The 18,817-nt window shown below is 39.2% G+C and overlaps 1 protein-coding gene across 2 annotated transcripts in view; it reads right to left on the reverse strand.

Moving 5' to 3' along the window:
• Nucleotides 1-18,767, reverse strand: part of UMAD1 (UBAP1-MVB12-associated (UMA) domain containing 1) — a 62,597-nt gene extending 43,830 nt beyond the window's left edge. The window contains exons 1-2 of one of the 2 annotated variants that reach the window (XM_083376363.1): nt 18,683-18,767; nt 15,243-15,341 (exon numbers count right to left, since the gene is read on the reverse strand). In XM_083376363.1, coding sequence (XP_083232489.1) covers nt 15,243-15,324 — 82 coding nt within the window. In that variant the 5' untranslated portion in view covers nt 15,325-15,341; nt 18,683-18,767. Of the gene's footprint in view, nt 1-15,242; nt 15,342-18,357; nt 18,608-18,682 lie in introns of those variants that run through there. The other variant, XM_083376364.1, reaches the window with a different exon arrangement.
• Nucleotides 18,768-18,817: the final 50 nt, after the last annotated feature.

Here is an 18,817-nt window from a genome sequence, read left to right on the forward strand (position 1 = left end):
CCTACAGCAGACATGTCAAACACAAGGTCCGGGGGCCAGATCCGGCCCGCGAAGTGGTTTCATGCGGCCCGCGAAGCCATCCTGGAAACAGTGAGGGAACGGCCCCCACTGCCTTGGCCCTGGCCCAGAGACCCTCCTTCTGCCAGAGACCCTCAGATCTGTCCCACTCCTGCCCAGGCCCCCATAGGCACCCTTGATGCGAACACTGTAGAGCTGGCCACGCCCACCCAGTAGGCCATACGTACTCTAGCCACGCCCACCCAGGCCACACCCACCTGGCCCCCTGAGGGCAACCACAATGCTGATGTGGCCCTCAATAAAATGGAGTTTGACACCCCTGCCCTACAGGCCTTGGGCCTCCCACCATGCAGATCCTATACCCTGCTTCTGACTTACTTTTTGTAGACCTTGAAGCTCAGGTGGTTAGGTTAGTGAAGAAAGGCAGGCACCTTCATTACTGGGCTACATGACATGATCCTGGAAGTGGTGGAACACTGCAGAGATCATGCTAGCAAAATAAAGCAAGGTGTTCCATTGTTGGAACTGCACTATGATCCCTCCAAGCAGCTGTCATTTTCTGAGCAGAAACTTTCAGGATTACTTTGCACAATCACAAACCGCTTTGTTGCTGGGCCGCATGGTGCAATCCTGGAAGTACTTATATGGAAAATGAAAGCCGCTTGTGGGATTGTGGCTTGCAGCCCAGCAATGGAAAGGCTTCCTTTATTTCACTAATGTGAGCTCTGCAGCATTCCACAGCATTGAAATACTGTGGAATGTTACAGAGCTCACATGAGTGAAGTAAAGAAAGGAGCTCTGTTAATGGACTGCACAGCGCCCCCTGGAATTGGTCACCATTTTCCATATTCAATTCAAAGTGGCTGATTGGAAAACAGCTGCTGCTTCAGGGATCGTGCCATGTGGCCCAGAAATGGAGAGGCCTACACTACATCCCAACCCTTATCTCTTGAGCTCTGAAGCTCTTCAAAAGGTAAGTGAAGAGGAGGATGTCAGTCCTGATGAGTAAAAAGTAGGTCCAAGGCCTGGGGGACCCACCGGCGAGGAAAGGCCTGGGGAAATCCTGTGGAGGAAAAAGCGCAAGAACTGTGGATATCCTGATGGGTGGGAAGCAGAACATTGGGTGTCTCATGGGGTGCAGAAAGCCTTGGGAGGGCCAGACTCTGGTCTGAGGCTCTGAGCTAAGCATTCCCCACCCAAGACACACATGCTCCACTTAACAACCAGCACTGTCGTTTAACGTCCATATCAGGGACAGCAGGGGTGGAAGGCTAAGCAAGGCCATCTTGCTTAATGACTATCACTACTGGTGATAGTGAGAGGGGAAGGAGAACAGCCCTGCCCCACATGCCTCTGGGGCGATGGTGCACATGCCCACAGAAAGGGCTCTGAGTGCCACCAGTGGCATGGGTGCCATAGGTTCTCCACCACTGGTATAGCCCGAATTAAGGTGAAGAAAGCCATTGTTTCCCAGTAAAATAATAATAATAATAATAATAATAATAATAATAATAATAATAATAATAATAATGATGATGATGATGATGATGATGATGATTACTACAAATACTTGGGTATCTTTCAAGCTGACAATATCAAGCACACTGAAGTCAAGAAAAAGATTAGAGGTGAATACATCAAGAGAGTGAAGATCTTAAAGTCCAAATTCAATGGAAGAAATACCGTGAAGGCAATCAACACCTGGGCAATTCCAGTCATTAGATACACAGCTGGAATAGTGGACTGGACTCAAGCAGAACTAAAAGCAATGGATAGGAAGACCAGAAAAATAATGACAATGAAGCATGTCCTTCATCCACACAGTGACATTGACAGACTCTATCTACCAAGGCAAATAGATGGCTGCAAGTACAACAGATGGCTGAAGAAGAAGAAATGGCTTTGTGGAAGAATATCTGAAGGACAATGATGAAGATGCACTAAAATTAGTATATCAGGAAGGCTTACTGACTAATTCTGGCTGCAGAAGACCAACCCTTAAGGACAAATGCATACAAAGTCAAAATTGAGAAGACAGCAATGAGTGCCACCTATGAAAAGAAGCTGAAGAAATAGTGGACCACCTGGTAAGCTGCTGCAAGAAGATTGCACAGACTGAGTACAAGTAGCGGCATGACAAAGTAGCAACAATGATGCATTGGAAGATCTGCAAGAAATATCATTTGCCTGTAAGCAAGAACTGGTGGGATCATAAAATAGAGAAAGTCATAGAAAATGATAAAGTTAAACTACTCTGGGACTTCAGAATTCAAACATACAAGCACCTGCAACATAACACCCCAGACCTAACAACTGTCAATAAGAAAGACAAAAAAGTCTGGATAGTGGACATGGCAATGCCTGGAGACAGCAGAATAGACAAGAAAGAACTGGAGAAGATAACAAAATACAAAGACCTACAAACAGAAATAGAAAGACTGTGGCAAAGGCAAGCAAGGGTAGTACCAATAGTAATAGGTGCCTTGGGTTCAATCCCAAAACAACTGGAGCACCATTGGCATTGACAAATTCACCATTAGTCAATTGCAAAAGGCGGCCTTACTAGGAAATGCTTCCATCCTGCGACGATATCTGTAATACCATTGAACATCCACATCTGCCTATCCCAGTCCTTGGTAAGGACTTGATAGGTAGACAAAAATGCCAAATCCATCTCCGTTAAAGGAACTGTTCCAGACAATCCAGAGGGGGGGAAAGGTGCCACCGTCTTGGAGAACAGCTTTTATCTCATTGATTCCGAAGGAAGATCAGGATGCTACTCAAGTTAAAAATTACAGACCGATTTCGCTTTTAAATACAGATTATAAGATATTTGCTAAGGTTTTGGCTAATAGACTGATGAGGGTTCTGCAACAGGTGATTCATGGGGATCAAACGGGGTTTATTAGTGGTAGGCAAATGAAAAATAATGTTAGACATATAGTTGATGTGTTAGAGTTTTTGGAAAGACACAACCAGATCTCTGCAGCGCTAATCTTTTTAGATGCTGAAAAGGCTTTTGATCAATTGAATTGGCAATTTCTGTTGAGAATGTTAGATAAAATGGATTTTGGGGAAAATTTCTTGCAGCCGATTAGGGCATTATATCAAAAGCAAACTGCCCGAATCATAGTTAACAATAGCTTGACGGCAGTATGTAATATTGAGAAGGGTACAAGGCAAGGATGTCCGTTATCGCCCTTGCTATTTGTATTAACTTTAGAGATATTATTGAACAAGATTCGGAATTCGGAAAAAATTAAGGGGATACAAGTTGGAGATCAAGATTATAGATTGAGAGCATTTGCAGATGATCTGGTTGTTACAGTGACCCAGCCAGAGAATTCTGTTGTGGACCTGATAGAGATAATAACACAATATGGGAAGGTTTCTGGATTTAAAGTAAATGTACAGAAAACTAAAATTTTGGCTAGAAACATGACAGTTTCACAGAAGGCCTTCTTGGAAGGATTAACTGGATTTGAGATTGTTAAAAGGGTTAAATATTTGGGGGTAATTTTGTCGCCCTCGAATACAAAGTTATATAAAAATAATTACGAAAAATTGTGGGGGAAAATTCAAAAAGAATTGGAGAGTTGGCAAAAATTGCAATTGACTTTGTTGGGACGGATTGCAGCAGTGAAAATGAATGTCCTGCCCAAATTTTTATTTTTATTTCAAATGATACCGATTCTTAAGAAAGATTCTAACTTGGAGGAATGGCAGCGTGGTATCAATAAATTTGTGTGGGCAGGGAAAAAGCCACGAGTTAAACTTAAGATTATGCAGGATATTCGTGAGAGAGGTGGCCTTAAATTGCCTAATTTTAAATTATATTATGAAGCTGCTGCATTAGTAGGAATAAGTGATTGGATTAACTTGACGCAATCGAGGTTATTAAATCTTGAGGGCCATGATTTGTTGTTTGGCTGGCATGCATATTTGTTGTATGATAAGAAGGTAGGTACCGTGTTTAGGACGCATATTCTAAGACAGGCATTGCTGAGAGTTTGGAAGAAGTATAGACATAAGCTAAGTTGTAAGATACCATTGTGGGCAATTCCAAAACACGCAATAGAAAATATACATGCTGGTTTCAAACACGATGAGACTACCTACAAGGAAATTTTAAGTTTAGAAAGGAATGTTTGGTGTTTGAAATCATATAGCTTCTTGCGAGAAGAGAAGGTTGTACAAACATGGTTTCAATATACTCAGCTACGGGCCAGGTGGAAAGAAGACCAGAAAATTGGATTTGCAACGATTGATGAAAATTTGATAAAGCAAATTAGACATCAGGGACCTGCACACATTAAACGGATATATCTTGCACTGATTGAGATTGATTCAGAAACAGAGCTTGTTAAGGACTGTATGATAAAATGGGCCCAAAATATCCAGGAAGTTATTACTATGGATATGTGGGAGAAGATTTGGGTGAGGAATGTGAAATTTACTCAAGCTCAAAACTTAAGAGAGAATTTTTATAAGATGTTTTATAGATGGCATTTAGATCCTAAAAAACTTGCAAGTATGTACCCGAATTATCAGCCTAAGTGTTGGAGGTGCGGGGCTGAAGATGCAACATATTTTCACATATGGTGGACATGTAAAAAGGTTAAGGCCTTTTGGATTAAAATCTGGTGGAATATACAGAAGATTTTTAAAAGAAGGATAAAGTTTTGTCCGCAATTTTTTTTGTTGGGAATAATTGTTGATGCTACAGTGGTGGACTCTAAGTTGATGCTGAATTTAATTACGGCAGCAAGACTTTTGATAGGACAATATTGGAAGAAAGAGGAGCTGCCGACCATAGAAGAATGGACTTTAAAGGTTTCCGACCTGGCAGAGATGGCGAAGATATCGGCTTATTTGAAAGATCACTCGCAAGAACGTTATATTATGGAATGGAGAAAGTGGATTGAGTTTATCCAGAATAAGTATAGGGTTAAGAAGTTTTATCTAGCATTTGAATAAGTCTTCTTTCGTGTTTTTTCTTTTCTTTTCCAATTTTCTTTTTTATATATATTTAATAATGTTAAGTTTTGTTTGTTCTTATACAAGTTAGAGGGTGATGGATTTTAGAATTTATGGTTGTTAGTATATGGTTGCTTATGATTGTTTTTATATATATATACCTTGTATTTAGCTCTGGGAAGTCCAGGGGGGGGAGGAGGGTGGGGGGGAGGTACGGGGAGGGAAGAGGGAGGGGGGAAGGGGGGAGGCAAGGGAGGGAAGAGGGAGGGGGGAGCTGGGGAGGGGAGGGTCGGGGGGGATGGGGGTTTTTAATGGAAAATTGTATTGTAAAACTTTTCAATAAAAAAAAAAATGCCAAATCCAGTCTGAACATCTGGCTGACTGTGCGATGATCAATAACAACAACAACAACAAAATACCGCAACCTGGCCATTGAAACTATGCAATTATGGATGAAACGTGTAACAGTGATACCCACTGTCATCGGGACACTGGGAACTACATCCAAAATCTTTGCAAAATACATCAAGAAACTGCAGCTTCCTGCAATAAGTCCAGCAAAGCTACAAAAAACTGTGCTACTCGGAACATCTTACATTTTAAGGAGATACCTGGCTGATACCTAGGATGCTGGCAGCAACACGTGTCAACCATTAGTGCCAGTCAATTTGAGTGTTTGACCGAGTGTTTGACCGAGTTTCATGTTTTATGAATAAAAGTTTAATAATAATAATAATAATAATAATAATAATAATAATAATAATAATGATATTCTGTTGAAGAGCCACACTAAACTTGCTCCAAATCCTTTTAACTATGGTAAACACATCAAGTGAATTCTAGAGTATCGCCCAGATCAACAAGATTCATATTGAATAATATGGTTCCTGGATGTTCAGAAAAAAATATGCCACAGGGCTCAGCTCCCTCTGCTAGGCAACTAGCACATAGAGTTGACAGGCAACTGGAGGGCGAACAAAAAAATGAAAAATCTGGACAAAGAAAGAAAATTACTCAATTATGAAAGCTTATTATCAATCTGAACCAACAAAACGGGGATTTCAAATGTGCATGTTCAAGATTTGGAAGGAGAATCACCTGGATATGGAACTCAATAAACAAAGACTTATGGACCAGAGATGTGTTATTTTGAAGCACAAGCTCTTCACTAATACAGAATTACAAGAGATTGCAGGCAGAACAGTGCAAGATCAGTGCTCAAGTGTAACTGATAACAGAGATAACTTAGACAGGGAACCACAAGTACTGGATAAAGGAAGAAAATCAAAGAAGCGGATGAGGAACAAAAAGGAAGAGCTGGATTAGATCTTGAAAAACCAACAGATAGAGCCAAATTACCTGAGAAGATTAAGACTCAGATAGTAAACATGGAGAGAATTTGATTCCCAAAACTGAATCAAGTTAGTAAGAGAAGTTTGGCTAAATTATTGAAGAATCTTAATGCAGCTGTCCAGACTATTCCAACAGAAACATTAGCTCAAACAAACTAGCTAATGTATGCAGCAGTTTATGTTACTGCAAGAATTGGGCTTGAAAATTGGAAAGAATAAAGCAATTAAGAAGTTAAAAATAAATTTCTATTGGATTTAAGTAATTTGAAGAATTTGAGGCAAGGAAGCCTAAATAATAAAACAAATCAGAGCCTACAACAAGCTATGACTGGGAAAACGAATATTGCAGTTGCAGTTGAAGAGTTGAAATAAAGAGAAAATAAAGCGATATGACAACCGAATAGTTTCAGCAAAATTCACAATTTTGAGCGAAACAGCACTATTTCTGTAGATATAGAAAGTGGACATAGTGTCATCCCAATGTCACTTGGGGTGACACTATGCAAAGAAACAGACACCTAGCAAAGAAAAAACTTCAAATATCCCTTAAAAAGTCACTTCAAATATCCCTTAAAAAGTCACATCAACAAACACACCTGAGATAAACAGTAAAGCACCCCAGACTGCAGTCCCCCCACCAAAAAGGAAGGCGAGTGTTGGTAATAGGAGATTCTATCCTCAAATGAACATAATCATCCATCTGCAGACTGGAATACAATCCAGAGAGGTATGTTGTCTCCCTGGAACAAAAAACAAAGATGTGGCTGAGAATCTAACCAAAATAATTAGGCCTACAGATTACTAACCTTTCCTCCTCCTCCACATTGGGATGAATGACACAACTAAGAACATGAGTACAATAGTGAGAGATTACAAACAACTAGGCAATTAAGTTAAGAAGCTAGGAACACAAGTAGTGTTCTCATCAATACTCCCAACGAAAGGCCAACACCCATTGAAGGGAAAAAATTTTTTAGAAATAAACCATTGGCTAAAGGCTTGGTGTGGCAAAGAAAACTTTGGTTTCCTGGATCATGGACTGCATTTCCTATGTGAAGGGCTCTTGGCAAGGGATGGGCTGCACCTCACGAAAACAGGCAAAAATGCACTCAGAAAAAGACTGGCCCAACTCATCAGGAGGGCTTTAAACTAAAATTGAGGGGGAAGGATGACCAATCTTTAGAATTTCTAGAACCTAAAACCAATCATAAATCCCAAGAAAACAAATAAACAATGAAGTAGGCAGCAATGAGAAAAAAAGAAAAACTTAAAAAACAATCAGGAGATGCAGAAAACATACCCATGGACAGGCATAAAAGTCTTAAATGCTACAAATGCTCAAAGCTTGGGGAACAAACAGGGTGAACTAGAAGCAACAGTACACGAGGGAGGGTATGACATAATTGGCATTACAGAAACCTGGTGGGACGAAACCCCTGAATGGAATGGACTGATGGATGAATACAAATTGTTCAAAAGAAACAGGTCTACAAAAAGAGGAGGGGGAGTTGCACTATATGTAAGAGAACACTACATATCTACAGAAATGCACATGATCCAAGATAAAATATCTCCAGAATGTATATGGGTCAATATAAAAGAGAAAAAAAAGTGAGATTGCATAGATGTATATTACAGGCCACCCACCCAACCAAAAGAAATAGATGAACTGTTTGTCAACCAGTTAACAAATGTATATAGGATGTAGTCTCCCATAGTAGTAATGGGAGACTTCAACTCTCCAGATATCTACTGGGAGACAAACTCTGCAGCAAGTGGGAGATCAAAGAGATTCCCAACCAACCTAGCCAACAACTTTGTCACCCAAAAGGAGGAGGGAACTAGACGTAAAGTTATACTGGACTTAATTCTTACTAGTAGAGAAGAAGTGATAGAGGGAGTTGAAGTTGCCGGAATCTTGGGTGAAAGTGACCATGTCATAGTGGAATTTAATATAATGCAAACACTAGCAATAGAAAACAACCCAACCAGTGTCCTAAACTTCAAAAGAACTGACTTTAACAAACTCAGAGAGAACTTAGGAAAGATCCCATGGATGAAAATACTAAAGGGGAAAACAACCCAAGAAGCATGGGAAACTCTGAAAAATGCGATCATAAAAGCCCAGACCAGCACAATACCACTGAAAAAGAAAAACAAGAAATTCAAGAACAAACCAACATAGTTGCACAAATTTCTCTCTGACAAACGGAAAGACAAAAAGGACAAATACAAAAAAAGGAAAGACAGGGAAATAGCTAAGGCCGATTATCAGAACATGCAAAGATGAAGTCAGGAAAGCAAAGGTTCAGAATGAACAAAGACTTGCAACAGAAATCATGGATAATAAAAAAAAGTTTCTTCCAACATATTAACAACAAGAAAAAAGTCAAGGAAATTGTAGGTCCACTAAAGCGAAAAGATGCAAGGAAATAACAGGCATCAGGGAGAAAGCAAAGCTGCTTAACTCATACTTTGCATCAGTCTTCACACAAAAAGAAACTAAAGCCCACCATACTAAAAAAACCACTGCAAAAGACAAGCTAGAAACAAAAATTAAAATAAGCAAAAAAATGGTCAGAGAACACCTATCCGACCTTGACGAATATAAGTCACCGGGACCCGACAGATTACATCCCAGAGTTCTGAAGGAGCTGGCAGATCTCAGAACCATAGCACCACATCTTTCATAAATCCTGGAGCCACCAGGAAAGTACCCGAGGATTGGAAAAGGGCTGATGTGGTTCCCATCTTCAAGAAAAAACATACCCAGTAAACTACAGACCAATCAGTCTAACATCAATATCTGGAAAGATCCTAGAAAAGATAATCAAAAAACAGATCTGCAAACAACTAGAAACAAACAAAATCACAACTAGTAGCCAGCACAGGTTTGTTAAAAACAGATCATGCCAAGCCAATCTTATTTCATTCTTCGGTAAAGTGACTAAACTAGTAGACCACCAAAATGCTATGGATGTAGTATAATTAGATTTCAGTAAGGCATTTGATAAAGTAGACCACAACCTACTCCTTGGTAAGCTAGAAAAAGATGTAATAGACAACATTAAGAGGTTGCTCAATCTGGCACCTCTGATCATTCCGCCGGGGCCTGAAGACCTGGCTGTTTGAGCTCTCGGGCCCAGGCTGAGGAGAAATTTATTTTAATTGGGGTTTTTAATTGTACAGGGTTGGTTTAATCTTTTTTAAATTGGTTTTTTAACTTTTGTATGGTTGATTTTTAACTCCCTGTAAACCGCCCTGAGTCCTCAGGGAAAGGGCGGTATATAAATGCAATAAAATAAATAAATAAATAAATAAAATCAATGAGCAACATTACCTAAATGAGCAACATTACCTAAATTTAGATATTACTGGAAAATGTGCTTTGTTTAAATTACCAAGTTTTTAATTTTCTTTACAAAATAGAACAGAAGAAAAGCATACAGCCTTAGTTTATGTATAGCATACAATTACAATTATGTTTGAACTGGGGCATTTTCAGTAGAATTTAGATAACTATTCCTGAATTAAAAAATAAAATTTAAAAAGTTGGTCTGACTTTTTATACCTCTTAAATAAGTTTCAGCACAATTATCACATAAAGATTATTATTGGTCCCAGGGCAGCGCTTTATTTGAAATCATAACTTTGGAAATGATTCCACAGCTCAGCAACACATTTCTACTAACCTTTCTTTAAACTTGTGCTTGTTTCTTTTGACTTTGAAACTACTGTTTCCTCGTTTTCCTGTGTTCAGCCATCTCTGCGAATCACTGTTTCCCTTTTCTTGGCACAAACATTTTACCTTCATTTGCTGGTATTTCAAACTTTAGCCTATTTATTCTGCAGTATTTATACAATTCTCTTGCTAAGACTGAAAGAGACAACAGTGTACTAATGGATAGTATTACTAAAAGTCATTTGTTAGCACTCGCAGATCCTAGGGAAGATGTGTGATAAGAAGAATGCTCTGGGTAATACAGAGCTCAGTCATAGACCTCCGGCTTAGCACAACTGCTGAGAAGGAACGGATCTTCCCATAATATATATATTTGTTCACCAGTCTTTGGCAAATATAATACTGTATATATTACAATAAATTTAAAAATTTCACAGAAGGGAAAGTTGTACAAGTAGCCCTGAGGTAAAAAAGGCAACTGGGACCAGAATTTCTGTTGCTAAGTGATGCAGTTGTATAGCATAATGTCACATGATGGCATTGCTTAGCAATGACAATACTGGAAGTCCTGGTTGTTGTTGTAACTCCAGAACTGCATAGGTGTTAAGCAAAGACTTCATGTGACTACAAGATGGCAAGAGGAGTCCCATGCAAGCAGGCCAGCAGGTGGGTGCTACAGAGCACAGGATGGTAGGAGGAGTTATGGGGAGGAGCTACAAAGGACAGACAGATGGGCAAAAATGCAGTGGGAGTGGGAGTGATTTGTGACCTCCTGCCGGCTTCCCGATTGAATTTGCTTGTTGAAAGCTGGCAGGAAAGGTTGCGAATGGTGATCATATGGCTGTGGGATGCTGCAATGGCTGCGGGATGCTGCAATGGCTGCAACTTCAACAACTGGTCATAAGTTCCGTTCATTCAGTACTATTGTAACTTTGAATGGTTGCTGAATGAGTGATTGTAACCCAAGGATTATCTGCAGAAATGACCTGACCATAAGTACATATTTTTAAGAGAAAATTGATACCTAGTGTGAAACATGAGGAAAGACAAGAGATTGCAAAATAACTCTCTAAATAACAGATCCATTTACAGGGTCTTGGACTATTTGGAATGTTGTTATAATTTCATATGAAGATATTTAAACACATTTTAAAGGCTAACTAGATAAAGATATATGTGGTAGATTAAACAGTAGTGCAACTTTATACATTTACATAGGTCTCATGGCAAATTAAAATATTCTCTCTATATAGGTTAGCAGCTACTCTATTTTATCCAAATGTAGCAGATACTATTTTTAAAGGTTACACCCACTACAGAACTATATAACTGTATCTATAAATAAAATTGCTAGAAGACAAACATTTGTGTTTGTAGATACCAGTGGGAACACTCAGACATGACACTATACAAAGTCCAGAGAAAGCAGTACATAGAAGATTCTATTGTTAAGAAAAACATCCCTTACACCACAAAGTATTAGTCCTTTATTATCTAAATTCTATTAATCTGCATTGGAAAATACCTACCAAGTTCATTCAGCCAAAATATGATGGCATTTGTGAAGTTAGCCAAAATATACTGTACTTCTTACAATTTTAATACAAAATGAAACTTATACTAATTCCTATTCCTGCACTCCTTTATTGTCTCTTTAAAAATATACAAATTCACTTCTTTTAAGTATTTTGTTTTCCAATGACACATCAGTAATCATGCTTTGGAATAAATGATGAAACATGTCTTGAGATTTCTATTATTTCAGACTTACTAAACTGACTACAAATTTCATTCCATTAATTTTGTAAACACATTTAAAATATTGAAATATGATTTTAGGTAAAAGAACAGGCTGGTAATAATGCTGCATTCAATTTAGTCAAGGAGCATGAGAACATGAAGAAATATGCCACCTAATGATTCAAAAGCATACTGCACTTTGTTTTTGTGTAAAACAAGTACCCAAGAGGATTACTTGACTCCACACTGAATGAACAGATAGCAATTATCTCCTTATGCGACTAGAAATCAATGACACTGGAGAGGGTTGTTTTTCTGATCTCCTCATAGTTCTTGCTCATTGAATTCAAAGTACTGAAATTAGACATGTGGAACTTTTAACCCTATTATTCACAAAATAGACAACAACAAAAAAGCCAAAAATTTCTCACTTCTGAAAGTAGCTATTACATAAAAGTAATCTGTAAACCAAAATCATGAAATGGCTTTTATAGAGGAAGTTATCAGGTGGGAAGTTGCATCAAAGTAAAACAGGGGGTCCGAGACGATATTCCATGGAGTGCAAAAACTTGGGTTTTCAAAATTATAGCATATATGCATAATTCATTGCTGTTATTTTTAACTTTTGTAAAGGGGGCAAGAATATATCAGAGGTATTCTAGGGGTGCGGGCTATAGAAAAGGTTGGGAGCCCCTGAAGTAAAAGAACACCTCACAAATAACACATATTTGGTAAAAGTAACGAGTATAGTTATGTTGCAATTTTGCTACTGAAAAGGCAGTAACTAAGAATGCATGTAATTTTTTTCCACTTCCCTTTTGAAAAGTCATAACCTTATCTGTAAACTACTGCACATCTGTTTGTTATGACTTTGATGGCAACATGCTTGAATACAAGAATATTCTATTTTAAATTCAGATTACATCAGTCCAAATATTAGAGTAGTGGTCTGTCAGTGTTTAGGAAGGAAATCTTGCAGAACAGAATCACAAACTATTTCCTATAAACTACATAGGATTAATACTGACTGTTGACTGCTCTCTTAAGGCAAAAAGCTCACATATTTGGGCAAATAATATGAACCACAATTATCCTGTGCCTAGCAAATCTGAAGTGAGTAGAAGATAAACATAAGGTGGATAAATGAAAACATCAGAATAGGATTTGTCTATATGTAGTCACAAGGATCTGAATGTGAGTTATGTTACCTAACTAGTTAACACAAAATATATATAAAACTAGAATTCAACAGACCACAGGCAATGAAAAAGGCTGGGGGGAGGTGGGGGGGGGGAGCAGGGAGGGGGAAGGGGGGTTTTTTAAAGGAAAACTGTATTTTAAAACTTTTCAATAAAAAAAAGAAAAGAAAAAGGCTAAAATTTCATGTGCTGTACTTCGTTTTCCCATATGAAGTAATGTTGTTTTTCTGTGTTCCTAGCAAATTAATTGTTCTGGCAACTTTCTTTTCCAGAAACATCAACTATATTGTATACCCACTGGGAAGCACATGAGCGCATACCCCTGAGCATGCATGCCTTGGCAGTGGGCAACTCTTACTGAAAACAACATATAGTAAGCAGTAGTACTACCTAACTCCCACAGGCACATGATTGGAATAGTTTCCATTCTCATTCTCTAAAGAAAAAACCACAAAGGATTTGAGATATGACGCAGCATATAAAATCTCATGGGAAAGAATTCTGAGAATCTTATTTGCTATTTGACAAAGTCATACATTGAAGACTACTTTTGAAAAAGACTAGTATTCCCACAGAGAAATAGTGCAATGGGAACATCAGCAATAGAAACAACAGAGGAACAGTTAGCTACTGAAAAGCAAAAACTCTCCAATCATCTTTGCTTTTTTGTTTCCCCCACAATTGTTTTTCTCACAATTGCTTCTTTTCTAAAGTACATGATTCAATTGAGATATAAAACTATGGGTTACTTTTTAATCTCCTTTATTACTGAATTCATTACATTTTTTAATGTTTTAAGACAACAATCAAAGCAAAATCAAGTGTATCAACAAATAGAAATATATAATTGTGTTTGCAGCCCCTGCAAGTGGTGACTGTTCAGTAAGTTTTGTATTCAGTTTTGTATTGGAATTATTTTACAATAGCTAAATAAACCCTGCTTTAGAACTAAAAGCAACCATAATATGAAACTGACTTATTTTTAGACTGTTATAACCAAAGGAAATAAATCACAAACTATATTATTTGTTTATTGAGATAGTTGTTACACATGCAAAGAACCTATACCAAAGAAGGAAGGCCAAATAATTGCAACAGCTATAAGCTATTCATTTATGTTCTTATTCCCAAAATAATAATTTATTAAAAATATTGACTGGATTAGTAACAATCTGTACTTATTCAAACACTACATTGTATGTACCGTATATACTTGAGTATAAGCCGACTCGAGTATAAGCCGAGACCCCCAATTTCACCCCCAAAAACTGGAAAAAGTTGGTGACTTGAGTATAAGCCGATCCGCCGTTCTGCAAGCCTCCGCTTCGTTCAGGCTGCTTCGTTCCACAGCGGAAAGAAGCAGGCAGGCAGGGGGCGGAGGAACGGAGACCCGGCGACGTTTGGGGAGGTTTGGGCGCCTCTCCAAATATCCCCAAACGTCGCCGGGTCTCCGTTCCTCTGTGCCCTGCCTGCCTGCTTCTTTCCACAGCGGAAAGAAGCAGGGAGGCAGGGGGCGGAGGAACGGAGACCCGGCGACGTTTGGGGATATTTGGAGAGGCGCCCAAACCTCCCCAAACGTCGCCGGGTCTCCGTTCCTCCGCCCCCTGCCTCCCTGCTTCTTTCCGCTGTGGAAAGAAGCAGGCAGGCAGGGCACAGAGGAACGGAGACCCGGCGACGTTTGGGGATATTTGGAGAGGCGCCCAAACCTCCCCAAACGTCGCCGGGTCTCCGTTCCTCCGCCCCCTGCCTCCCTGCTTCTTTCCGCTGTGGAAAGAAGCAGGCAGGCAGGGCACAGAGGAACGGAGACCCGGCGACGTTTGGGGATATTTGGAGAGGCGCCCAAACCTCCCCAAACGTCGCCGGGTCTCCGTTCCTCCGCCCCCTGCCTCCCTGCTTCTTTCCGCTGTGGAAAGAAGCAGGCAGGCAGGGCGCAGAGGAACGGAGACCCGGCTTCGTTTGGGGACTTTTGGGGAGGTGCGCGCGCACCTCCCCAAACCTCCCCAAACTTCGGCAGGTCTCCGGACGGCGGTGGCTTGGGAGAGGTGAGCGCGATCCCGGAAGCTCCAAAGCCTCGGCCGCGCACAAGTCCTCAGTAAGTTTTTTTGTTGACTGGAGTATAAGCCGAAGTGGAATTTTTCAGCCCAAAAAGTGGGCTGAAAAATTCGGCTTATACTCAAGTATATACGGTACTTTTCAGTCAGCACCTTATAGCATACAGTATCTAGAAAATAATTTTAAAAAATAAATGATTTCCATGTGATTAAAGACACTTACCCAGAAAAACAAATCCATCTGCTTCTTTGTCAGTCACCACTATCTTTTTGCTATCCTGGCCTTTTCTGAATAAATTGAACATCTCTTTGCAATGTAAATCTAAGAACAAAAAGTAAAGAGATGGAACATTTTTTGCTTAAGGAAAACAAATTCACATTTTCAGAATTATCAAAATAAATTTTGGAAAGCATTGGTTTTGTATGTTGAAGCAGGAATGGTCAATTCCCAAGCATTAGCATTTTGCACAATAAAGCAGAATTCCAGCTCCCTAAATTTAACAATAAGAGCTGGAGGTACTCCTTTATGCAACTATTCTAACTTAAATTTGGATTGTTCTTAGAAGAACCAGACTACTGGATGGAAAAACAGTCGATAGTAAAATATTCAATAATTTAAAAAAGGGTTTTCTGAAAGATACTCAAATGCCAAACATCAGTAGCAGATTAACAATAATTTAAATTAAGTTTTATACTTTAAATATAGGTAGTCCTTGACTTATAACCATTCCTTTAGTGACCATTTGAAGTTACAATAACACTGAAAAAGTGACTTATGATCATTTTTCACACTTATAACTGTTACAGCATCCACATGATCATGTGATTAAAATTCAGATGCTTGGCAACTGGTTCATATTTATGTTGGCTGCAGTGTCCCAAGGTCATGTGATCACCTTTTGTGTCCTTCTGACAAGCAAAGTCAATGGGGAAGCCAAATTCACTAAACAACTCTGTTACTATCTGTTTGTTTGTTCTTTCATTCAATCTCTATAGCTGCCCAACTCACCAAGTGGCCTTTGGGGGGCGGGGGCAGCAATTTCAAAAATAAATTAAAATAAACATCCACAAAATAAACAAATACAAACAGCAGCCATTATAATCAATCAACCAATAATAAAGCTAAGTAACAGGGCTTTAACCCATCCTGAGCCGCAGATTGATATCTAACCACATTTTTAAAGCTTTGCGTAAAGCCCACAGGATTGGGGCCATTCTAATCTTTGAGGGGAGAATATTCTATAAGGCAGAAAAAGCCATTCTTCTAGTTCCCAGCAGTTAACACTCTTTGGCTGAAGCATGCCCTGTTGGATTGGATTTACCAGGTAGAAACTCTTGCAAAAAAGACGGTCCTTCAGGCAACCTGGTACTGAGCCATGTAGGACTTTAAAGGTGAAACCAGCACCTTGAATTGCATTCAGAAACATTCTGGCAGCCAGTGCAGTTCATGGAGTACTGTAGTTACATGTGGTGTGTAAATGCCACCATTTATTATCCATGCAGTATTTATTTATTTATTTTATTTTATTATATTTGTATACCGCCCTTCTCCCGAAGGACTCAGGGCAGTGAACAGGGCAATACATGTTAATACATGTATGTTACATCATTTGAAGTTTCCAAATGGTCTTCAAGGGCAGCTGTATGGTAACCGACTACAAAAAAGTTCTTATTTATCTGTCCTTTAACACACATACTTTCTTAGTAATTTAGTAATTCATTTTATTCACAAGGTTTTATAAATAAGTGAATTATTTTGCCATTTTTATTGCTGCTTCATTTCTGAAACTACATGGGACTAGCAGATGGGAAGAGGCTACTTGGAAGTGATATTGTTAATCTTGGTTGTTTCCACATTCCAGACACACCTAACAAAACTAACTTGAGAGTGAAGCATTTCTGAAGGGCTGCCAAGAAGCCTGCTAAATCCACCACAAATTTCAGCAAGCAATCTTACTGATAGACTGGTAACTCCAATCAATATTGTCACAAAAAAGTGATTTCTCCATGATAGTGATGGAAAAATTCCATGTAACCAAAATGACCACACTTCTTCTCTGAGATGAACACTGGATCTAAAGATGGCAGTCAAGTTGGACCAGTCATGATCTAGTTCAAACCCATGCTTGCATGACAGCCATGAACTGCTAAACCACAGTTCCCCAACCTTTCTGGCTTTGCAGACTGGCCAGGATAGGGGATGGGTCTATGTGAGTGGTGGGTATGCACGCAGCTCCATTTGCGTGAGCAGCTGGCATGCATGTCTGCCATTCATACAAATGGAGTATGTGCATGCCTTCTCACCTGCTGCTCATGCAAGTGGGGATGTGCACATGCGTGCATGCTTGCCTACCACTTTTGCAGCCTGGTTCCAAATGGCTCAAGGCCCAGTAGTGGGACATGGCCTAGGTATTGAAGACCCCTGTCCTAAACTACTTCTAATTTCAGAGAGAGGAGATTGAAAATACTCTGTAGCAGTTCAGACTAGTCCCCAATCATATCTGCAGTAAGATCAAGTTTTTTAGTGAGCCACCATGCAGCTAGAAGAATGGTACAATAGTAAGGATTCCCATGCTGTCTCTTTAACCCAATTATTATAAGCAAGGTCTCCCATTTGGTCACCTACAAAACAGGCCTTTTCACAATACTAGTGTCTCCCAGTAAACAATTGCCATCTAATTTCCCCTATCTTAAAGATAGTTGTTACATTTCCCATAACACTCAAGAGCTAATCATATATTCCTCCTTATCCAAAACAAGTCACGTGCTTATAGCCTAGCTCCTTCCAAAAGAAATAATATAATGCATTTTAAAAAACATTTTGTACAATAGCTGTGACAGAAAATTTATTTATTTATTTATTTATTTATTTATTTATTTTATTACATTTATATACCGCCCTTTCCCGGAGGACTCAGGGTAATTAAAAGCCAAAAATACAAAAGTTAAAAACCAAGTTTAAAAAAGATTAAATTTATCCCTGTACAAATAAAACCCCAATTAAAATAAAAGCACTTTCCAGGAACAGAAAGAATGGTGTGCTTATATTTGGGGCTACCTAGGCACAAAATTAAACCAAATTTTGTAGGATTGGATGAATTTATACGAGTTGCCAAGGTGTTCTAGCACCACTGTAAGCTGCAAATGAGACACAGCTTGTAGCTATAGCAACAAGCTTAACCGTTGCCAACACAACGGTTGTCATAAATAGCTGTATACTCTAAATAAGACTGAAGGAACTAATTTGATGTACGGGTTAAGGCACAAACTGGAAAGGATTCTCACTCCTAGTAAGAGGCAGTAGCAAAACTGAAAATATTGTTAAGAAAACTGCATACACACACACAAACGAATACGTCTGAAGAGATTTCTAAATCAAGCTTGTGCATGACGGATATTCTCGCTAATCATGCAGATAAAATGTCAGAATTGCTTCATGAATTCCGAAACAGCTCATGAGCACATCTGAACCCTTCGCCCGTCAAAATACTTTAAACGTCAAAATCACCAAATTAACCACCAAATTAACGTATCATTCCCTATATAATAATTGAGAATATCACGCAATTAGTGTCCGGCGAGTTTCATTTTTCCAGCTTCCCCTCTCAGCACAGCGCAATCCAACTATAATATCAATCCTATTCTGCTCCATCAAACACCCACCTCTTCCAGACACCTTCCCACAACAATCTTCACTTCCGGTTCACTAAGGACGCAACCTGGAATAAGCCTTCATTGCACGTTGACGCCTTGCGTCTGCGCATTACTCTTTTGCCGACATTCCTTGTCGCCTGCAAA

This window comes from Vipera ursinii (genome assembly GCF_947247035.1).
Source record: "Vipera ursinii genome assembly, chromosome: Z".
NCBI lineage: Eukaryota > Metazoa > Chordata > Lepidosauria > Squamata > Viperidae > Vipera > Vipera ursinii.